This window comes from Tenrec ecaudatus, chromosome 10, assembly GCF_050624435.1.
Source record: "Tenrec ecaudatus isolate mTenEca1 chromosome 10, mTenEca1.hap1, whole genome shotgun sequence".
In the NCBI taxonomy this organism is placed as follows: Eukaryota; Metazoa; Chordata; class Mammalia; order Afrosoricida; family Tenrecidae; genus Tenrec; species Tenrec ecaudatus.
In genome coordinates, this window is record NC_134539.1 from 112303210 (window position 1) to 112326284 (window position 23075).

The 23075-nt window shown below is 53.9% G+C and overlaps 1 protein-coding gene across 2 annotated transcripts; it reads right to left on the reverse strand.

Annotated features, from left to right (window-relative positions):
* Positions 1 to 141: 141 nt before the first annotated feature.
* ANKRD13B (ankyrin repeat domain 13B) lies at positions 142 to 21126 on the reverse strand. 2 transcript variants are annotated; one of them, XM_075561269.1, is made up of 15 exons: positions 20896 to 21126; positions 7351 to 7486; positions 7096 to 7220; positions 6967 to 7012; positions 6224 to 6367; positions 5942 to 6131; positions 5793 to 5859; positions 4616 to 4697; positions 3244 to 3308; positions 2903 to 3033; positions 2635 to 2792; positions 2361 to 2513; positions 2064 to 2227; positions 1915 to 1991; positions 142 to 1531 (listed from the first exon to the last, which is right to left on the reverse strand). In XM_075561269.1, exons 1-15 carry the CDS (start codon positions 21007 to 21009, stop codon positions 1258 to 1260), a joined length of 1926 nt encoding a protein of 641 aa, XP_075417384.1. In that variant the 5' UTR covers positions 21010 to 21126; the 3' UTR covers positions 142 to 1257. The 2 variants fall into 2 exon arrangements, with proteins under 2 accessions (XP_075417384.1, XP_075417386.1); XM_075561271.1 differs by having other exon boundaries at positions 142 to 1489; positions 20896 to 21122.
* Between the last annotated feature and the right edge of the window lie 1949 nt (positions 21127 to 23075).

Here is a 23075-nt window from a genome sequence, read left to right on the forward strand (position 1 = left end):
CTGGCAAATGCAGTTCTGGGTTTGGGACCCTCCAAGCACCCTCTTCCCTAGATCTACCCCCTCCCACCCCCTGGAGAGGTTAAGAAGGTCGCGAGCAGGGCTTCGTCCCCAGTAAAGCCAATTAGGGACCACAGTGGGTTTGAAGCCTCTTTTATTTGTGCCTCAGAATCAAGTCTGGTGCCCCTGGCATCAAGGAAGGGGGTGAGGGGGAATTTCTCTTTGTTGCTTTTTAAAATTTCTTTCTGTCCCCTTTTTGTGTTCCTTCTGAGCCTCACTGGCCGAACCCAGAAGGTCACTCGGAGAACCAGGGCAGGGTGTGCCGTGCCCCTAGCGGGATCTGTGCTTCTCTGGGGAGAGGTGGGGCAGAGGAGAGCCGCCAGGGGGTAGCACCATTGGATAACGGGGTTTAGAGTCAGCCCTGGGTGAGGCAAGTGGGGCGCACAACCACACAGGGCTAGCAGCAGCTGGTGGGAAGGGGAGGATGGTGGTCGTGCCAGGGCCCTAGGAACCCCGTGTCCAGTCTATGCCTGCGCCCCAGTCCAACATGCCCTGCTTCCAAAGACACCTTCACGGAGCCAGGTCTTACGGTCAGGAAGCCACTTGGACACCCTCCCTGATCACAAAAATGTGCCTGAAGAATGGGGTCTCCAACTTCTGGCCACCCACGTAAAGGCTGGTACCACCCTGAGACCCAGGAGGGGGTGGGGGTGGGGGAGCCGGGCACCCCGCTAAGTGCACTTGACGCTGAAATGCCGGGGTGGGGAGGGGCTGGACCCTGGGCGTGCTGGTTTGTGCCTGGGACAGAGCAGCGACACAGCACGGATTGGGGAGCTCAGCTGCCCCCCAGGGGTGAAGAGCGGGGATGCAAAGGCTTCAGGGGCAGTGTTCCAGAGAGGGATCAGTGAGCAGAATGGAAGGCCAGCCGGAAGGAGAAGGGCTGGGGGGCTCTGCTCCCCTGAGGGTCCACTCCCCCTCAGGAATGGCAGGCTGCGTCCTCAGATCAGTCTGTGCCCAGGGGAGGAGGGAGGTCAGATACAGCTAAGCAGGGGACCTGGCGTGCCAGCTGCCTCCAGGGCTCTGGCCCAGAAAGGTGCCCTGCGCTGTGCTGAACCCCTCCACGTCTGATGCCAGGTGCGCCGCGGCACCCCTCGGCGGTGACTCGTCTCCAGCTCCGCCCGCCGAGCCCTTGCTGACCCGTCTCTCCACGGGGGGCCTTGGCGGGTCCCTAGTGGGGTGGCTGAAGGGCGGGCAGGGGCGCTACTGCTCCGTGAGTGAGAGCCGCAGGATGCGCTCCAGCTCCTCCTCCTCCAGGCGCGCGCGCCGCCGCCGCTCCTCCTGCTCCCGCGCAGACAGCTCCATGGCCAGCCGCAGTTGCTCGTCGTAGCTCTGGAACACGCGGCGACCTGGGCCTGGACTGGGACGAGGGCTGGGGACCGATGCGGGGGCCGCTGGAGGCCCGGGCTTGCGCTGCGGCGTGGGTGGGGCGCTCCTGGCAACAAGAAGTTCGTCAAAGGCTGCGGGGCACAGATTCCTGTAGACAGGACCCAGCAGCAGCATGAGGAGTCGGGAGCAGAGCTGAACAGGCCTCCCTCCGCCAGACGCCATGTCACTTCCCTGGTGTCTGCCCATGACAGTGGGTCCCAACTTCCATCAAACTTGTCCTCCCCCTCAATGGCCGCGGAGAGCATGAGATCCCACAGTCGGCGGGGCCTGGACCCTGTTCCCTTCCCACCGGCAGGGCGCTGCCCGAGAGCCAGGAAAGAGTCCTGGGTGAAGCCATCTGATAGCAGCGGGGCCCATGGTAAAAAGTTTGATGGGGTGTGGGCGAGCACAGGGCGGTGGGTGAGAGAGCTGTGTGTGCATGTGGGGAGAAAGGCACTGGCTGACTCTGCCTTTGGCCTGCCAGGCACTGACCTGTCTTGTCGCCGACCATCGTAGGACATCGGGTGTGTGCCCGGCTTGCTGTTGGTTAGGGCCTCCCAGATGGTGACCTAAGGGAGTGGACGAGGGCAGTGAGCTGTGGTGGCGCCGCAGCCCCAGGCCGCGCAGCCTCGAGGACCCACCTGGTCATACTCGCTGCCTGCCTCAAGCAGGCTCTGCTGGATGGCGAACTGCAATAAGTCATCGTCGTCGTCCCGGGCCACCACTTCCCGATGGCCGCCTAGCACGCTGTAGCCTCGAGGGGCCTCAAACAAGGCTGGGGAGATCTCGCAGCCACGGCTGGAGGCTGAGGGTGCGGGGCAGGGCTCATGGTCAGCGGTGGGGCACTCCACAGGCTCCCACTGACCGCGACTCCACCCCCAAGAAGGGGCAGGGCACAGGCTTGGTGGGGGGGTGGGGTATGGAGGGCGGGGTCTCACTCGTGGAACTGGAGCTGCTGACACTAGAGGAGTCGCTGCCCGGAGAAGGGGTCTCGCTGCTCGGGCTGCCTCGCACGGAGGGCACCGGCTCATCACAGCCATTGAGGTTCCCAAATGTGATGCGGGCGTTGAGGATGTGGAAGATGGGGATTTCTAGGGCCGAGGGAACCATGGAGAGCCACTGCCCCTCTTACCCCTCAGCCACCCACCACATCTAAACACCTCCTCCCCACCCGACCAGGGGCCAGGGGCGATTAGGGTGGGCAAGTCTCACCAATCTTGACCGGGAAGCCAGGAGGCAGGCGTAGGGTGATGAAGTCCCGGAGTTTGGCAAAAAGGGCATTGCTGACGGCCATGAGGTCAATGATGGGAGCCACCTGCTCACACAGGGACAGGGGGTGCTCCTCACACAGCCACAGCTTGGCCTTGAACCTGCCCCCCCAAATCCCAAGGGGTGAGGGGCATTGTAGGAAGCCATGACCTCCCGCACCGCAAGGAGACCCCGCCCTGCCCACCATTCCCCAGCACCGGCAGGGCCTCACTTCTGTGTCTTCGTGGTCAGTTCCATGGGGCGGCCCATGTCACGGCTTCCGAGCTCAAAGCTGGGGTTGAAGTATTCTTCTGCGGTGATGGCAGTGGGGTTGGCTTGGCTCAGGGTCTGAGTGACCAGGGTCTGTACCACATGGGAGGGCCCAGGAGCCCGTTTCAGTCTCTGATGCCCAGTGAGCCATGTCGTACCACAGGGCCCCTGATCTGTCTCTCCCCCTGCCCCCCTGCCTTGGGCACTGTGGGCAGGAGGGCCACATAGGGCAGATGCCTCCCAAGCCTGCTCTTGAGCCACAGCCATACCCCTCCACACAGGGGCACCCTGGTCCACACTCACCCCATTTTGAGGGGCCCCGTGCTGCTCAGCAATTCCGAGGAAGGACTGCAGAGGTGTCTTACAACCTATAAGAAGGGGGCCGTTCAGAGGACACTAGAATCCCATATGCACTTGGGGCACCTCAAAGGAAAGGACTGCACCCGAGACTTGGGCATGGGGAAGCTGCTCCCCCACATACCACAGACCCAGGCACCTCCATCTGGGGTGCTCTGGTGGTGTAGTGGTGATGCGTTGGGCTGCGATCAGCATGGTCCACAGTTCAAAACCACCAGCAGCTCCTTGAGAGCATGAACTTTCTACTCCTGTAAACAGTTATAGTCCCAGAAATCCGGAGGGTCACTATGAGTCAGCATTGACTCGATGACAGTGAGTGAGGACTCCTGAGGAGCCCTGGTGGCAGAGTGGGTTACGCGTTGGGCTGCTAACTGCCAACGTCAGCTGTTCAAAACCACCTGCTGTCTGCAGGAGAAAGATGAGGCTTCCTATTTCCAGAAAGATTTAGTCTTGGAAACTGACAGGGACAGTAAAACTCTGCCCTATGGGAGCTCTGTGAATTGGAATCCACTGATGGCAGTGAGTTTGGGCTTTGGTTTTGAGAGGCCTCTTGCAGCAAGGGGGCAGAGGCATTGCAAGCGCAGCAGAAGAATGGTGGGCCTGGGGCCCAGAAGGGTCTTCCCAAAGTGCCCCCAGGTGAAAAACCCACCTTTGCAGATTATATATATATATATAAAATTTCCTTCTGGCACATCCTTACTTACGACTACATTTTGTTCTCCTAGTTATGTGCTGGCTTGCTAACTACAAAGCCAGCAGTTTGAAACTACCAGCCACTCCTCAGGAGAAAGATAAGGCTTTCTACTCCTCTAAATACTTGCAGTCTCAGAAACCCATAGGGGAAGTTCTACCAGGTCCAATAGGGTCACCATGAGTCAGATGGAAGTGAGGTATTTTTTTGGGGGTGTGTGTGTAAAAAAATTATTTCTTTCCACTTCAGACAGAGTAAGTAACTGGGGTCTAGAAAGGCCAGGTATAGGGTCAACAGGCACAGAGGATCAATGGCAGGGTCCCCTGACTTCCTGCTATGAACTGAAATGGACAATAAATGCATGCATGACGTTTCTCTCCTTTCCCAAACCTCATGCAGACATTAGTAGTCAATGGCAGAATTCTTTCCCATTGAGACCAGATACTGCCTTAAAGTGTCTTCTTAGCAGTACCCAAGAGCTAGCAGCCACTGCCAATCACTAGAGCTTGCCAGATGAGTCAAATCACTCTTGCTGGGAGGACAGAGGGTTTACCAATGGAGGTACTGGGGTCCAAGCTGGTCCCTCAGCCCCGTAACACCTCCCCACACCTGGCCCTGCCCCTTTACCTTTGACCTTGCCCTTGTGCTGATCTGAAAGATGCTCTGTCCTTGTCCGGGTGATGAGCTCCACATTGGATGCCCCATACACCTGGGGGCCAGATGGACAAGGGACTTGGAGTCAGCTCTGCCACCTCATTCCCTGCTCCAAGGGCATTCCCACGTCCTAGAAGGAAGAAGCCTGGAGGGGCTCTTCATCCAGGCTCCAGGCCTTTGGGCAAATAGATATGTGAAATCATTCATGCATCCACTTCTTTCTGAGGAGCCTCCCTGTGCCAGGCAGGAGTCCTCGTGGTTCAGTGGCTAGCGTTTGGCTGCTAACCGAAAGGTAGGCACTTCACGGCCGAAAGCTGTGGCAATCTGCTCTGTACAGGCTGCAGCCTTGGAGACCTGTGGAGCCTTGGAAGCAGTTCTACTGCCTAGAGGGTCTCGAGTCTGAATGGACTTGATAGCACTGGGGTGGGCTGGGTTTGGGTTTGTGTGTCAGGCATTGGGGTGCGTAGGAGGGACATGATGGGGAACACACTAGACCCGATCTCTGCTCCCCTGAGGCTCAGAATCTAGCTGGAGAGGCAGATGAGAGAATGGACAGGGACAGGATGGGGTGATCTGGGCTCTGGTGCTGGCAGCACCGCTACAGGAGCAAGGGGCAGGCCATGCGCACAGATCTCCGCACACTGGTGATTGGTGTGCCAGCGTCCCCGTGTGCTCAGTGACCCAGAGGTCTCAGGTTGGCAGTCATGGTTTCCTTAATCCTTGTGCCCCCGGCTGTGCCATTCTCTGTGGAACCTTGTACCACTCACTGAACTCCTTGAGTTCCTCACTAGGGAATGGGGCCAAGATTCCCAGCTGCATGGAGTTACAACGCCCCGGAAAAGACTCAGTAAACATCCATCAGACGGGAATGGGAATTCTGAGCTCGAGGGGTAGGTAGGTACTGTGGTGTAGACGCATGCACGAGCACATAGATGTATGTGTATGTGTGTACAGTGTCAGAACAGTGCTTTGAACAGGAACACAGGAAGTGCCCCATCATTGCTGGCTATCCTTCTCAACTGACTCCTGCGCCCTGCCTCAGCCCCGCCCCGCCCCACCTGGCTGGAGAAGCATCTATGCACCTTGCTGCAGACAAGAGTGTGCCTGGGCCTGGCAGCACAGGGTGTGTGCGTGCGCGCTGGGGTCTCACCTTGGCTTCATACCCATTCACCATCTCCGTCTTTTCACTGCGCCAGCCCAGGATGCCGGTCTTATTCCTGGGGAGAGAGCAGCCAGGGTGAGGGGGTGAGGCAGACACCCCGCCAGGCTGGCCCCAAGTTGATCAAGCTGACCACTCACCTTTCAAAGGAGATGTTCTTGGTGTCCAGCTGTGTGGTGACCACGGGCGCTGTGAGTCTGCTCAGCACCTGCTCCTCCGTGGGCTGGGCAGCAGCCAGCAGCAGCTCTCGGTCCTGCCCGGCCAGTGCCAGCGTCTCTGTGTACACCACTCTGCGGTCGTGGTCAATCTCCATGACAATGGCACTTGTGTCTGCCAACCACAGGGCAGCACCAGGGGTCAGGGATGCTGTGTGGCTCTCTCCCATCGCCCCGCCCCCACCCTCACCCTGCTGCCTGGCTGACCTTGGCCCCTGAAGACGAAGCTGCGGTTCCCTCGCTGCCACGTCATGTGGTCAAAGCCCAGGAGTGTGGTGTCTACCCGCAGGTTCTGCCCGCTCTTCCACACTTTGTAGGTGTCACTAGGGCAGATCTTGGACACCAGGGGTACTGGGTGGAAGGGGAGGTCAGAGGTGGCTTTGATTTGCCCGGCCCACTCAGCCTGGGCTGCTAAGGGCATAGGTGTGGGCGTCAGTGCTTGGGCCAGAGAAGGAGGAGACACTGGTTGGCGAGCCAGCCCTCATATACACACCAATAACGCCCCTGCTCCTCTGTGAGGGAGCTGAGCCCAGGGACAGGGAGGCCTCAGTCCCCACCGAGTGCCCAGTGCCACCATTTATTAACCCACTCACTCAACCTTTCGTCCATTCTGCCTGTCACTCTTTAGGAAACACCCAGATGTGCCAGGCCCTATGCCAGTCACTGGGAATAAAGTGAACCAAGCAAGAACCTCTTCCCTCTTAGAGCTTATCTGGATGTAGCAAGGGGTGACAGTTCACACACAAAGAAAGAAGGCAGCCGGCGCAGAAGAAGGCAAACAACGGAATGGACAGTCTGGAGAGGCTTAGCTGAGTGGGTGGCCCAGGAGCTAAGGGCCAAAGTGGGAGAAGGAGCCACATGCAGCGCTAGGAGAATGCTCCAAGCACAGCAACGGGGAGGGCAGAAGCCGAGGTGGGAAAGCGCCCAGAGAGGGCCCTTCAGCCCCTTACCCCAGCTAGTGAACTCCCATTTCATCTCCACGTAGAAGTCCTGGGCCTAGAGGAGAAAGAGAGTGCGTTGACTTGTGCTGGAGGTGGGGGTTAAAGGCAAAGATGGGGAAGTGGAGAGGCGGAGCTCACCTTGCACAGTTTCTCCAGGAGCACGGGGATGCCTGCCAGCCGCTTTACCACACGCTGGTAGTCCCGGTATCGCAGCACCAGCTGCACCAGCGCTAAGTCCCGGGTACTCACAGCCTCCTGAAGCACTAGGGGGCGGGAGGCAATATCATAGGGCTGGAGCCTGCTTCCGGCTCCTTTCAGCTACAGGGGGGCCAGGGGAGCAAGCACCTGCTGGAGGGCCTGGCTGTGGGGCTTGGGGAAATCAAGGGTGCCTACCTGTCCAGCCGCTGCGATTCTCCCTGCCCACATCTGCACCGTGTGCCAGGAGCACACGGGCACACTCAAGGTGGCCCAGGGTGGTGGCCAGGTGCAGAGGTGTCCGACCACGGGGATCCAGCTGCTCGATGTCCACCTGGGTAAGGAGTTGGAGAGATAGCCCTCCTCACCTCTGAGCCAGCCCCTGGAGCCCACCAAGTCCTCACTACCACACCGGCACACAGGACAGTGGAAGTCAGGTCTGATGAGCGGGGCAGGGGAGTGGGAAGGTTGGAGGGCAGGGCAGAAAATAACTCTAGACGGAGGGCCGAGCCCGCTCCTCTATCCCTCTAGGTCCATGACTGGATTTCTAAGTGGGCTTCCTGCCGAAGAGTTAGTCTAGGACGAGAGAGTAGTCCAGAGAGGCTCCTGGCCAAGGAGGGTCCCTGAGGCAGTCTCCCCAGGGATTCCCATGGCACACACTTAGAAGGATCACACACTGAGATCATGACAGTATGCCTGGACTATAGCAAAGAGTTGTAGAAATACACTGTTAGGACGGAAAGACCATATTCATGGTACAACTTCAAATCCATACTCATGGGATATTACACATTAACATTTTTATTAATTTGTATCATTATTTTATCATTGCAGCATCATTAGCTCTTGAGGCCTTTTTGCATACTAAAGGCATATGTGCTTGTTAAATACATCTCAGGCATCTAAGACATCTAGTTAAATCTAAATGAACATATGCGTTTAACTGCTCTTATCCTTTCCAAAACCCTATTAAAATGTCAATGAAAGAGGTTCACCTCCTATTGGTACAAAGCAGCTAAAATTATCCTCCCACCATAAACAAGAAAAACAGTATTTCAAAATACATCGTTATTTTCAGATATTGGGCAACAGGCAGTGCAGGCCTATGATTCCTGAGAGAAGGGAAACAAACAGGATGAGCTTTATAATTTCTCTGGTTTTCAGCCGTAGGAACATTCCAGACTCCACTGCAGGGAGAGGATCCTCAGCAAAGCATGGTGAGGACACAGAGACAGGAACGCAAGGAAGTTCAGGTAGCTAAAAGTTGCACAGAAAAGTTCCAGAAAGAAGTGAGCCATCCCCACTATGAGACATGATGCCCCTCAGTGACCAAGGGCAATACAGGGGGCAGCACCGGAGACACCGTGTGGGAACTGCACCTGACCTGATCCCACCACACCGAGGCAAATCACTGGGGGAGTGCAGCGGAACAGCAAGGGAATGGAGTGGCAAGGTCCCCAGGGAATGCTGAAAGTGGACTCTGGGGCCAGGGCGTGGTGCCCCAACAGACTGGACTGGAAAACACTCCTAAGGGCCAGCAAACGATCCTTGAACTAAAAAAAAAAAAAGAAGTGAGCCATGGCAAAAAGAGCTGTAAAATGCTGACAGGGGTCCACGTGCAAGGTGAAGTGCCACAAAACTATGCAAAAACAAATTCTAGGCTGGTCAATTCCCAGCATCGCCCCAAGCAGGGAAGCATTTGGGTCCCAATCACAGAGTGCTTGCTGATCGTACAGGGTATTCAACAGAGACCACAGAAGGAGTCGCTTAGTTCTGTGAGGTCAAACCATCTCCAGAGAAAACGCTAAGTTCGCAAAGAAGAAGCAAACCCGCCAATGTGATCAAAGAATTATTAACAATCAAATCCAAGATCAGAGGGAAGGCCGCGTTAGAGCCCAAATTCTGAGCACCTAGTTTGCAGAAGGTTCTGGATGGTATTGAAAGCCCAAAATCCATTTAGGGAGCCCCCTCCATTGAACTCCCTGAGTCTGCTGACCAACAATGTAAACGGTCTTATCCTCAGACAGAGTAAATTGGAAAGTAAATGACTGTAGATAGAGTAAGGTTAAAACTTAACAGCGTATATTTGTTTCCGGCTTTGACCCATTTTTAATTTGTTTTAGTTTTTATTGCTTTCTGTTGTCTTTTGGATTGAGATTTTTTTCTGTGCTTTGTTCTATTATATTGGGAATTATTTTGGTTTTGGAGTGACTTTTGTTAAATAAAACTCCGGAGAAGTAAATCTTTAGAGACAACAACTAGATAAGTAGTTTTTTAGGGTTGTGACAGGGAAGATTGGAAGGAAATGAGGAGCTAGTAATAATGGATACAAGAATATACAAAATGTTCTAAAATTGATTGTGGTAATGGATACACAACTCTCCTTCATATTTTTAAACCAGTGAATTGTAATGATATGTGAACTATATGTCTACAAAAGTGTTAAGAAAAAGACAATTGTGAAGATGGTGCAGGACCAATTGTACATAGGATCACTATGAGTCAGAACCAACCTAACAGCAGTAACAACAACATCATAGAAGTTCACATGTGGATACAGATAGGACACTACAGACTTCCCATCATAAACTATGCAAGCCAGAAGCCAGTGGAGTTGCATCTTTAAAGTGCAATAAAACACACACACACACACACACACACACAATCAAACTAGAATTCTATATCCAACAAAAATATACTTTAAAAAGTTTAAATAAAGACCCTCTCAAATCAATGAAAGCTAAGATAATTTGTATCCAGAAAGTATGTAAGAAATGTCAAGGGGTTCAGTTAGAGACAGCTGCCTAGAGGGATACACTAAAGAAATCCTCTACAGCAAGGACAGAGAAAAATCAGGATGGCGTGCGGGGAATATCTGGGACCATGAATTTCTGGAGAAAAAGATAAAAGCTAAGTTAACCGAACCCATACACTCAGAAAACAAGCATTGCTGGAATCCCCCCATCAGGGGGCTGTGTATGTGGGCAGAAAGAGAGGCACATGGGTCACTCCAGGGCAGTGGAGTGGGGACTGAATCATCCCCAGTTCACCAGAGCTTCCCGGTCCTCAGAGAGGTCATAGGTCACACATTCGCTGGTGGACTGGGCCTTCCTGAGATGGCTTGGAGCATTTTTCTTTTTCTCCATTAAACCAGTAGAACGAGCTAGCTGGGTGGCCTCCTCACTTCTGCTATGTGAGATTATTGCCAATAGCCTGGGGCTAACAGAGCAGGTGTGGGGCTTAAAAAAAGAAATCATTTTCCCCATCTTTTCTGAATCTGCGCAGCTATGTGAGAAGGGTGGCTCTTCCCCGCGGCGCTCCTTGGCTGAGGGGAGAGTCTGGAGAAGCAGTGCTGGAGGGGCTCAGGCCACATACTCCCCAGTTGGTCTCCACGAGGGGCCACAGCGCAGCCTGTGCAAGCGGAAGAAGGGAAAGCAGCTCTCGGCTCTGGCTAGAAGTGAAAAAAATGTTAAGGGGGTAGGGCTTAGTTTCCGTCTTTTTAAAAAAAAATTGTTTCCTTTTTGTTTTTTGTCCACTTCTAGCTTTACTTTTGTGTTGTGACTGATGATTAGATTTTTTTTAATCTTTTGTTTCCACTGGTGGAGACAACTGTCCCCACATGACCTAGCAACTCTTGCACCTCCAACAACTACATCTAGTGGGGGGGAAACTACCACCCACTCCAGTACCACCTAGCCAAGAAATAAACACAAATTAGGAAACACAACGATGAAGTCAGGAGACAACAGACACTTAATAGTGCATACAAAGAAGACAGAGTGGTGCAAACAAGTGACTACAATACAGAGCCAACAGACTTCCCTGAGAAAGAGAAAGCATTGAACCTACCAGAACAAGAATTCAGAAGAATGTACCTGGAGTACATTCAACAGATGGGAAAAAGAGAGCTACAGGGAAGGGGGAGGGAACTAAAAACCGTACACAACTCAGGTAAATACTACAAGGACAATCAGGCAAAACAAATGAAAAATTGGAAGCCATATAAAAACAGCACACAGAAATCCAGATGATAAACTGTATGTACAAATATGCTTGATACAACTGATGTATAGATTGTTAGAAGAGTTGTAAGAGGCCCCAGTAAAACGATCTTTTAATAAAAAAAATTTAATTGCCAAGAGAGTCAAGGGACAAAGTGTGCACAGAGCGTTAAAGGCTCACAATAACTATTATTGTTGGAGTTAAATATAAAACCCTCCTAGAAATGCTAAAAGGTTTTCAAAGATATGGGAAGAACAAAGCAGTAACTAATGCAACAGAAGGCTGTGTTAGTGACTTGAAGACAAGTCTCTCAATATTAAACTACAAGAAGAATGATCCATAAGAAAAATTTAAAGACAAAGAAAGCCCCCAAATTATGTGGGACACTATCAAGAGAAACAATAAATACAGGATAGGAATTCCAGTACAGGATGAAACAAACAAAAGCACAGAGAGAGAAAAGCCCAGGATCCCCTGGGGGAAAACCACTTCCTTAGCATCATGGAAAAGGAAAAAATCACCATGCAAGAACCTGGGAGCCTCTAACGGGATAGACCTCAAGAGAAAATCATCACAATATACCAGGATCAAACTTTCCAAAATCAAAGACAATGAAAACAAATTGAGAGTAGCTTAGGAAAAACAAAAAGTTTTGTATAAAGGGAACCAATAAGACTAAGCCTGGATTTTTCAACAGAAATCAAAATCATGGAATGACATATATAACTCGCAAAGGGGAAAAACTGCCAACCAATAATCTTATATCCAGCACAACTGCCCAGCAAAATATGAGGGAGAAATAAGGGCATTTCCACATAAGTATAAATGAAAACAATCTGTCAACACAAGGCCAATCTAAAAAAAAAAAATACTAAGGGGAACCCAAGGAAGTAACAGCCTCGTAGAAGCTAAGCAATGAGCCTAGTGTCCAAGAGCTTCACCCAGAAGAGGAAGGGAATGCTCTTCCCTTCTGGTTTTCCAGGAGGCATCTAGGGGTCCGGGACACCTCTAGCCCACCCCAGTATCAAGGAGGTCCCCTCTGCACCTCTCCTCCCAACCCTTTATGCATTAATGAAAGACGGGCCCCTTTTCACAGAGATGGCTGTTCTCTCCCCCCTTTTGTGCAGGGGCTTTGGAACCGTTTGTGATTTCTTAGTGACTCCCTGGAGGTGGGGGCGAAAGAACCACTATCCCAGGAAGTCTCAGTAAGTTTGTATTACTTAGAAATGAAAACAAACAAAACACTAAGGGGGAGTTACTTGGACAAAGAATCAACACTAGACATCAACTTGAGGTCAATACATAAGACAACACCACTCAAAAGTCAATCCAGCAGAGTAAACAAAGGAAAGCAAGCTGACTAGACTGAGAGCAGGGAGCCAGAGCTTTCCATCCACAGTGAAAAAGCAAACAGAGGGAAGAGTGAAGATACAAGCATCTGAATGGAGAGGAAGTCAAGTAGACTGCAAGAGAACAGACTGTTTTAAACTTGGGAATAAATTAATAAAGAAATGTTAAAGGAAGCTTCTCAGGTGGAAAGAAAATGATACCAGATGGAAACCCAGAGATACATAAAAGAATGAAGAGTGCCGGAAATGGTAAACTTGTGGGCAACTCTAAAAGTATCAGCACAATAGTTACAGCCCACCAGAATCTGGAGGAACTGATGTCAGTACATTTTTAGAACATGGAAAGTGGCTGGGGGCATCAGAACTGACTTGGGGGACTAGAGGAATCTAGAACCTAAGTAAACACAGAGAAGAACCCCCAAGAGTTGTAAGATCACACACATTCCACCTCCCCCACTTCCAGTAATTTGGAAAGTTCGGGTATGTAGGCAGTGGGAATGAAAGAGACAAGGGTGAGGCACAGGAGCTATTAAAAGTCAGACTCCTCCTGGTCTCCTTCTTTCTTATAAACCTGGGAGATCAACCCTTCCCCCACCACAGGGCACTAGGAGTTAGTCTGTAGAAATTGAGCCTTAGATACACCGGCCTCAGAGATATTGGCCAGAGGTCAGGGGCTGAAAACAGGGGACTTGAGTGGATGGTGATATAATAGGAGTGAAACACTACTTCCTTCCCCCTGCTCAGCTCCCAGACTGCACACAGCAATACCCCACCTTACACTTGGGCAGAAGGTATGAGAAACTAGAGGTGCCACCTGTCTCTGGATGCAGACTTGGTAGGGCACTACAGGGAACAGGCCCGCTTGATATGCAATCACTGTGGTAGACCCCACGTGTCGGGAAGCCCCACCCTCCTTGTTCCATATGCACCCCGAGACAACAGTGGCTACACATGTCAGCAAAGCCTCCTACCAGAAGGAGAGGCAACACACAAAGAGGAGAAAAACCCAATCACTGCAGGGAATGGAGGAAACCTGCCTTGGCTTCAGGAGTTCATGAACTTGAGTTCATGTCACCAAGCAACTTTCACCCGTTTCTTCTTCTTTTTTTATAACGATTTTATTGGGGGCTCATACAGCTCTTACCACAATACATACATGCATCCGTTGTGCTAAGCACATTTATATATTTGTTGTCTTCATCATTTCCAAAACATTTTCTTTATACTTGAGGCCTTGGTATTGGCTCCTCATTTCCCCCCCTTCCTTTCTCACCCTCCCTCCTTCACAAACCCTTGATAATTTATAAATTGCTATTTTTTCATGTCTTACACTGAGAAGTGTCTCCCTTCACCCATTTTTCTGCTGTCTGCCCCCCAGGAAGGGGGTTATATGTAGCTCCTTGTGATTGCTTACCTCTTTCTCCCCGCACCTTCCCCTTCCGCTCCTGGCTCACCTTTCCTTTGCGTTCTTCACTTGAGCCCTTCCTGCCCTAGTCTCCCATCAGAGAAGACAGTACCCCTATATTCACTCCATTTGTAAGTTAAAACACCACCACCACCCCCAACCTTTGGCACTGTGCCTCTTTCTCTTGTCCTCCCCACCAAACCCAGAGTGGAAAGAGTCAACAAGCATGGAAGCAGGCCCCAGGTGGAACCAAAAGCTGGGGTCTCTGGAGCTTACCGGTAGGTTCCCTGAGCAGAAGCCTCCCTGCCTCCACTCAGGCATATAAGCACGCACACACAGAACGTTGCACACACCTGTGCACACCATATATCCAGAATGCAATGGGTTTCTCTCACCTTCATGCTGGTCTTGGCCGCCCCCCTCTCCTCTGGCGGCCTAGTGGCCCCTCACCGCTCACTGTTGTCTTTAGTCGGCTCTCCACGCCTCATGGCCACACCATGAGAGCGATCTGAGGAATGCTCTTCAGGTTCTGGTATCCGTTAGCACTGAGTCTTCCACTAACCTGACTTCCCCCTACCGTGTGCACTAGAATCCAAGGGACCAGTACATCGCTCTGGACTCGGTGTTTTGGCTTTTGGTGGTGGCGGTTGTTAGATGCCACTGGGGAAGTTCAACTCATAGAAACCCTGCATGCAAGGGAACGGAGCACCACCCATCCTGCGACATCCTTCCAATTGTTCACTCTGTCCAGCATCTCGTGCAGGGCTTTCCTCCTATTCGCTGTCCCTCCACTTTCCCAAGCATGACACCCTTCTCCAGGGCCTGGTCTCTCCGGACAAGTGCAAACTCTATGAGGCAAAGTGTCATCATACTTGCCTCTAAGGAACGCCCAGGCTCACCTTCCAACACAACCTGTGCTGTTCTTTGTGCAGTCCATGGTCCTGTAGCTACTTATCACTAGCACCATGTTCAGATGCACTGGTTTTCCTTCAGCGTCCCTCATTTAATGTCCGACTTTCACATGCAAATGAGGCGACAGACAATGCTACGGCACCATCTTCATCCTTGCTTGTCAGCACTTGAAAAAGGTCTCCTGCAGCCCAAATTTACTATGCATCCTTGGACCACCTGACTGCTGCTTCCATGAGCTGTGGTTGTGGATCCAAGAAAGATGAGCTCCTGGACAACTTCCATCTTTTCTCTGAAAGCCCTGTCACTGATATTTCCAGGGCCAGCAGGGTCACCCAAAGTGGAGCTTCCAGACGGAAAACAGACTACAAAGAAGGAATAGGCTGCCTACCTTAGAGGCATTAGCCACGGAAAACCTGACGCAGAGCACTGGAAAGCTCCTTGACCGTCTCCCTCCTGTAAAACTCCACCGCAGCCCCCCAGGCCTCCCTGGAATGTCCTCCTCGCTGCCCCAGATAGCCACAAGGCTCTCGTCCCTCTTCATTCAGCTCCCTGCTCAGATGTCACCTCCTTTGAAAGGCCTGCCCAGGCGACTCCATCTTAAATGACAGCTGTTCTCTAGTGACTGCCCCTCACTCTGCTCTCATTTCCACGCACATAAGACCACTGGATTTCTTCGCCGTCTTCCCCTATCTAGACTGTGAGCTCCACGAAAGCAGGGCCCCTCACTGGTTCATTCCCTGCTACATCCCAGCCCTTAGACTAGTAGTACCTGGCTTATCACTGATGGTCAGTAAATACTTATACATAAATACCTAAACCAGTTGCAAGCAAGCCACTTCTGGGACTCACGGAGACCCCTGTGTGTCAAAGTACACCTGGGCCCCAGAAGGCTGTGGAGGACTGGGTCTCTCAGAGGAGATCACCAGGCCTTTCTGTGGAGGCACCTTCGGGTAGACAGAAACTGCCGAGCTTGGCAGCTAGTAGCCCAGTGCTTACATGGTTGTGCCAGTCAGGGGCTGAAGGAATGAATGACTCCATCAAAAGGACATGGAGAAGTGGAAGCAATGAAGTGTAAACCTGATAAACCAAGGACCTCAGTTATCATCGTGGACGTCAATGCGCAAGGAATCGCGGTCCCCTCTGGGAAGGAGAGGGGGAGGGGACAGAGGTAGTGGGAGAGATACTGCTTTTCATTATAAATACTTCTAGCAATAGTTAATTATTTTAAGGTCTGCTTATGAACTCCTTTGTCAACAAAACACTGTAAATGACTTATATAATTTCTGTAGCCCTGAGTTGGCATTTCTGAATTTTTAAATATACTAGGGAGCTCAAAAGGAAAGTGGCCCTGATCCTCCTGGGCCTGAGAGGCTGTGGCTTATAGAGATGACATGAACACCTGATGCCCCTCCACACCAGCTCTCCATGAACCATTTGTCTACCATACTTGGCAGGTGCCCCTTGGCCCGCAACCTGGGTACCGTCGTGAGCTCTGGGCTCAGAACAGCAGAAGACCACAGAGCCTGAGCTGGCTGGGGAAGAGGCCTTCCTGCAGGGCCACGGGAGACACAGCAGAGCCAGCTGAGAGGCCCACCTGCCCTGCCCCAGATGCTGCTCTGGATGCTAACAAGGCCCCAGGGAGCTGGCAGGACACCCTGCTTGGCCCCAGGGCTCCAGGAGCTGCCTGTCCCTCCCCCTCCGGTGTCCTTGTTCCAGGTACTTACACACACACACACACACACACACACACACACACACACACACACACACACCCTACTCAGGAGCTCACCTCAACAGTCCCAGAGCCCTGGCTCTGCTGTTTTACAGACCTAGTGTGGACCCCAATACACCCCACCAGAAATCTAACCAGACCAGACCCACTGCACTCTGATTCACAGTGAGCCTGTGGGACAGAGTCTGAAAGAGCATCACAAAGGCTTCAAGATGTTCATCAACTTAGAAGATGATAGAGTTTTCCCACGACCTTTTTGAAGTTCCCTCACAGAATAGCTTCACGGGGTTTCTGAGCTGTGCATCTTCACTGACGTGAGCCGCCCTTTCTGTCTCTTGCAGTGGAGCATCTAAGAACCTGATCCGCTGTACCACCAGAGCTTGCTACCCAGCCAAAGAAGCCCTACATTAAAACAAAACAAAAAAACTTCCAACAAATCCCGCCCCCAGCAGCTGCCACCGCCCTGCGCAGGGCCTGCGGCTCGGTGGCGCCTTGCCCTGGGCCCAGGTGGGAGAATTCATTACCCAGAGCTGTGCAGGTTTACAGCTATTTAATTGCAGGAAAGAAAAGGTTGCTGGTGAAACCCCACACTCTGCCCTCCTCCCTCCCCAAGCCAGCGCAGCATGAGTGAAGAGAAGGGTGGCCCCATGCGCCAGCAGACCACAGGGAAAGCCCACAGCTGGGGTCTCTCCCTGCCTCCGCCCAAGCCCCCTAAGAATACACCCACACACCTATGAGCACTTCCACCCACAGACACAGTGGCTGTGTGCCCCTCCAGGTAAAAAAGCACATGCCCACCTGCCTCTGGCTCCACCAGCATCTCCTTGGTGTAACACACATGCCCACTGTTGGCATCTTTGCACACGAACACCCTCACACTCACGTGCACTGGCAGGGTAGTTGTCGAAGAGGTTTGGCATAAGCAGAGTCCTTTTGTCATGGGAAATCCTAAAAGGATACCCCAAATGTGTAGACTAAATATGGGTGATGAGGACAGAGGTGAGGGGCCCATAATCCTGGGGCAGGAGCCCAATAAGGGGTGCAGGACCAGGTGTGCCTGAGCTACTGAAGTTTGAGGGTGCACCCTCTCATAGGGAATGAAAGACCATGCGGGGGTTGTCAGGGAAGTACCTGCTGATTCCTTACACCCCTTTGCCCTGCCCTGTGAACCCCCACCCCCTCATCACAGGAAAAAAAATGAGTTTTTGGTTTCTGGGGTTTGTGGTTCTCTCCTGAGTGTTCCAGCTTACCAACTATGGTCCCACCCAGCACCCAGAGTTGTCCACTTTGAGTCACGTGTTCTCCTCAAGGTCCTGGAGGTACCCTGGTGGGCCAGGGGCATCTGGGGGTCCATGGGTCCATTAGGCCAATCACCCCATCACTCAACCCTGATGGCTTTTAGGCCAGAAGGATGAGCTTGGGAAAGCAGAAGAGGAGGGGAAAGAAAGGGATGGGGTGCAGGGGGAGGGAGCCCCAGGAAGAAAGAGATGCCCCTTTGCTGGCCCTTCCAGACTTCCTGTTGCCAGGAAGACTCCCACTCCCAACACATGTGCCCACCCACAGGAAGATTCCGACACAGTCAAACCCCACCCCCCAGGGAGCATCAGAGACTCGTGACTTCAGAAGCAGGGCCATGTCCAGCTGGCTGTGCCACCCTCAGGGTCGTACCAGGCAAGGATGAACTGGCCTCCCACTTTCTGCTCCCTGTCAACTCGGCACAGGTTTGAGTGTGTGCAGCGAAGCAAGACCCCCAACAACTCTGCCCTCCACCCAACAAACCCCGCCAACCATCTGCCCACTACTCCTGGCTTCCAGCCCCCCCAAATAGCTAACACAGCAAAACCCATTACCCTGCTCTGCAGCCGTCCACACGGTCCTTATCTTTGTCTGCTGCTGCCAAGGCTGCCCACAGGAGGGCCTCGGCTGGGCTTTCTTGGAGTGAAGAGGAGGCAGCTATGCCAAGTGGAGACTAGAGAACCCCAGCTGCTAAGGGCTTGAGGGAAACCTGGCTGGTTTCAGGGATGCTGTGCCAGACCACGAAGTTCAGGGACCTCTGTCCATGACCATGTTAGGCAGCTGCCCCAGGCCCACCCCCTGCAGGGAACACCATGTGGATACAAATGTCCCTTGGGGTCTGTCCTAAAGTTGGGGTACAGGCAGGGGTCTTTCCCATGCAGACTGCCCTTCTTGGCTTCCCCAGGGGGAAGGAGAGAGTGACCCGACTGTTTTTAGGGCTGGGCAAGGGTTGATCTCAACGTTGCCCTATATTCTCCCTGACCTGGTTCCAGCAGGGGTGGTGTCCATTACAGGGAGATACTAACTCACCAGGGCAAAGGGAGGGGATGGGTCAGGGAGGTAAAATGGGCACCCGGTTTATATGTCAGTCTGAGAGAGGTGAAGAGGTACACTCTGTTGTCCCTCCGACAGCAGCTCCAGAGCTTTCCACCCCAGCCTCACCCCAACAAGGTGGCTGCTGACCTCAGGCCCAGCTGCCAGAGAGGTCTGGGTGTGAGTCCTCTGTTCAGAGCGTTTGCCTCCCTCTAGCCATTGCACTGGTAGCACTGGGTGAGGCACTGGGCTGCTAACTTCAAGGTCAGTGGTTCAAACCCACCAGTCACTCCATTGGAAAAAGAGAAGGTTTCTGCTCACATAAAGATGTGCACTCTTGGAAGTCTTATCCAGGGTCCCTATGAGTTGCAATGGACTGGACTCAATGGTAGTGGGTTATTAGTCTCAGTAGGAAAAGGTCCACCCACCTCTGAGACAAGAAGACAGGATTGAGGCAATCTGGGGATCTAGCCTTTAGCTTTCTGTTTCATAAACATTGGACCCCTGGGAAGTTCCTCCCTCCAGCTGTAACCTCTACTAAGGAGTGTCCCTCAGGGGAGGAAAGCAGAGAAGAGGCCAGAAGAGAACCCCCTGGATTTCACACGGTGACTCTGTTCACCCCCAAGAGCAGGCAGGGGTTCCTGAATGCAGGGCCTGGGCTTTGCTTGTGCACCTTTGTCTCCACGGGATCTCCTACCCTTTACCAAGCCCCAAGGCTATCAACCACTTCCTTTGATGATGGATAAACAGACATGTGGAGTGGGGAGCCCTTGTGTGAGCAGAGGTAGAAGAGAGTGGACTTCCCCCGACCAGCCAGCCCAGAGGCTTGGAGGTTCAAGTCACCCCAACTTTGACTGGACTGCTAAGGTCTGAAAGCTCTAGTGATGACCCTCCCAGACATGCCCTGACCCTCATTCCGCTCAGAGTCTGGTGGTGTCCTGCCCTCCGCGCCCCATCCCTCCCTTGGGAAGTGGACAGCTCCTCCATTATCTATCTCCCTGTGACTCGGGAAGCAGCCCTGAGAAGGCATATTCACAAGGACAACCCCGAGGCTAACCACTCCCAACAGGGCCAAGTCTGGAGGCTCCAACTGAGGCAACCCAGGGCAGGCGACGCCTTGACCTCGCCGTTGTTGGTGAGCTGCCCAAAAACCACAGGGGCTTGCCTGCTGAGTGCCAAGGACAGAGCTGATGGCTATCAGGGAACTGTGCCTGCCTTGGCCCTAAAGAGTGGTCAGGAAACCCCATCTCTGCTGTCTTCTGGGAGACCACTGCCCAGCCCCGAGTGGCTCTGCCACTACATTCTCACGGACTAGCAGGAACCAGGAACCAGAGGAACTGTTTGCAGAACCTCAAGTCCTGTGCTAGCGGTCTCCAGCTGCCTGCTGTCTGTCTAGAAGGCAGGCCCAGCACCAGAGGGGAGGAGAGCGCCTTTCAGCACCTGGACAAGGCCCTTCAGAGCCTCACCCCAGAGGGGTCTTTCGTTGCTCCGAATCCCCAGCAGCTGCGGCTGCGGTGGGAAGGACCCAGAGGCTCGTCTAGCCAATCTCCAGGAACCCGAGATTTAGCTCCACACTAAAAGGTGCTGGCTGCCTGGGAGTGTCACACGGCCTAATTCCTGATCGCTGACCTGTGCCCCCCCCTCCACCCAGGCCTTTACCACCCCCGCACACTCACGTGGGAGGTGTCCCTGCTCGCCTGAGAGGGGTGGACACTCACATGGACCCGGCAGCCCCTCCCCACGCCGGCGGCGAAGGGGCAGCGGGTCCCCTACCCCAATCTGGGAGGGTCTGAAACACGTGCGGGCCGCCCGTCCGGGGCCGCAGGGCAGCGGGCGGGAGCCGCTCCCATCGCCCTCTCGGTCAACAAGCACAAAAGCCGCGGCTGCGAACAAAGAAGCGCCGCAAACTCGCCGCCCAGGCGGGACAGCCCGCGCCGCGCCCCCTCCCCACGTCGGGCGGGCGGGCGGGCGTGCCGGGGGGCTGGGTCCCCGCGGCGCCCCGACGGCGCTCTTACCTGGCCGGCACGCACCGCCTTCTCCAGCTCGCGGTGGCGGTTGTGCCACACGAGGTAGTGCAGCGGGTACTTGCCCTCGGGCCCCTTCCTGGCGGAGGCGTTGGCGGGGATCATCGCCCGCTCCTCATGCCGGGGCCGCGGCGCCCGGCCCGGGAGGAGGGAGGGCGCCGGAGCCGGGGCGCGGGGCCGCGGGGCGGGGGGCCGGCGCTGCCTGCTCGCAGGGCTGCGGCTCGGGCATGTGCGAGCGGCGCCGGCGGGCGGGCGGGGGCGGCGCGCCCGGCGCGGTGCGGGCGGCGGGCGTCCTCGCGAGGCGGCGCGGAGAGGGCCCCCCCGCCCGGAGAGGGAGCGGGCGCTCGCGGCGCGGCGCGGGCTCGCGCCTCGCCTCCCACACCCCCGCGCACAAAGACGCCGCGCGGCAGAGGGCGCGGGCTCCCGCAGCGGGCGCGGGGGCGCACGGGGCGCCGGCCCCGGGGACGCCGCCGCCGGGACGCGCGCCCGCAGCCCCGGCTCTCCGCAGCCGCATAGCCCGGCGCTCAGCCCCAGCGGCGGGCCAGGGAGGTGGAGAGGCCCTGGAGGGAGGACGGGGAGGCGGGAGCCCGGGGCCGAGCTTGTTGGCGCTGGGCCCCGCGGCATCATGGGACTTGTAGTCCGCCTGGTGTTGCGGGTAGCAGGTGACGGGGAAGGCCAGCTGTGTCTCCCTGCGGTACAGGGAAGAGTGAGAGAGGAGGCAGGCCTGAGTGAAACCGAGGCAGTGTCCTGATGCCAAGTGAGCTGCGATGCATCCCCTACCGGCTACATTTATTTATTTATTTATATAATTTTCCCTTTTGCTGGGCGGGTGGGGGGGCTACAGACGGCTTGCGCATGGAGGTGGGTGGTGTTGGGCTTGGGTTTGGGCTCCAGGATTTGAGGAAGAATCCAGATTGCCAGAAGAGAATGGTTCATGTGGGATCCCCGAGAAAGGTGCAGGGGGCAGGGCACATCTATTTCAAGGGTCATTGGGGCAGTCAGGTGTCTTCCAGCTGAAACATTTCTTAGGAGCCCTCCCTGCCCTCTTGAAATATTAAACTCCATCTTCTATACTTGGTATTAGAAAGTGTTCGCCTCTGTGAAAAAGAACAATGCCCCTCCCCCTATATACTGGCCTCACTAGGACTACAGGGCAGGCAGAGCAGCAGGTGGCTCCCCACCTCCACCCCATGGGGGTCCCATCAGGAGAGGAAGTGGCTAATTCTAGCCATTGCCTCCTCCCTGGGTAATCTCAAGGCAGAAAGGCTCTTCCAGAATCCGGATAGGGTGTGGGGATAGGGTGTGGGGATAGGGTGTGGTGTGGGACTGGCACCTGGAGCTACCTATTGCAAGGACCGGAAGGACCTGGAAACTTGGGCCTAGTCCTGGGTGGGGGGTGGGGTGGTGATATCAGAAAGCCCTCAAGTAGAAAGCAAATGTTTTGAGAATGATGATGGCAACAAATGTACAAATGTGCTTGACACGATGGATGATGGATTGTGATAAGCATTGTACGAGCCCCCAGTAAAATGATTTTTAAAAAAGCAAAACAAATAAATATACAGTATAAAACAAAAAAGAGAATATTAAATCTCAGCATTACAGAATATCCCTCAGAAATAGACTTGTTGGGCAGCTTGAGTGGTTATTTGTTCATTTCCCCAAAACTGTGGACTTTCATGATACTCAGTAATAAATAAACTTGTCTTTTAAAAAAAGCCCTAAGCTCAAATTCAGACTCCTTACTAACTACATGTAAATTGCTTATTTTTTTCTGAATTCCTGAGGCCACTCAGTTCAACAATGAGGCTCTGGTTATAACTGCCCTCAAAACAAAACAAAACCATACGCCTCCCCGTACCATCCAGGCTGACTAGGACAGGTGGCAGGACCAGGCATGAGTTCTGGAGCCCACCTTAGAACAAGGCAGGAATAAGGGATTCCACACACCAGCCCTCCTGCGAGCAACAATCCAAGATGTGTTTGTGTGGGAGGTGCCAGCAAATGCTTGCAAACTCCGTGCCTCTCCCGGGTTTTTGTGTGGTCTCCTCTTCCTCCACACCCGGTGGTGCCAGGCTCAGGCGGGATGGCAGGCGGGATGGGAGGCGGGAGGAGCAGAATGCCTCGCCAGTTCCCCTGCCTGGGAGGAGCTTGTCATTTTCTCTGGCCGC

Coding starts and splice junctions, on each gene's coding strand:
- ANKRD13B (XM_075561269.1), bottom strand. CDS start 21,009: ATGATCCCCGCCAACGCCTCCGCCAGGAAGGGGCCCGAGGGCAAGTAC. Junction 7,487..20,895: donor AGGCGGTGCGTGCCGGCCAG/GTAAGAGCGCCG, acceptor CTCCTTACCCAG/GTGGACATCGAGCAGCTGGA. Junction 6,132..6,223: donor CTTCGTCTTCAGGGGCCAAG/GTCAGCCAGGCA, acceptor TGTGGTTGGCAG/ACACAAGTGCCATTGTCATG.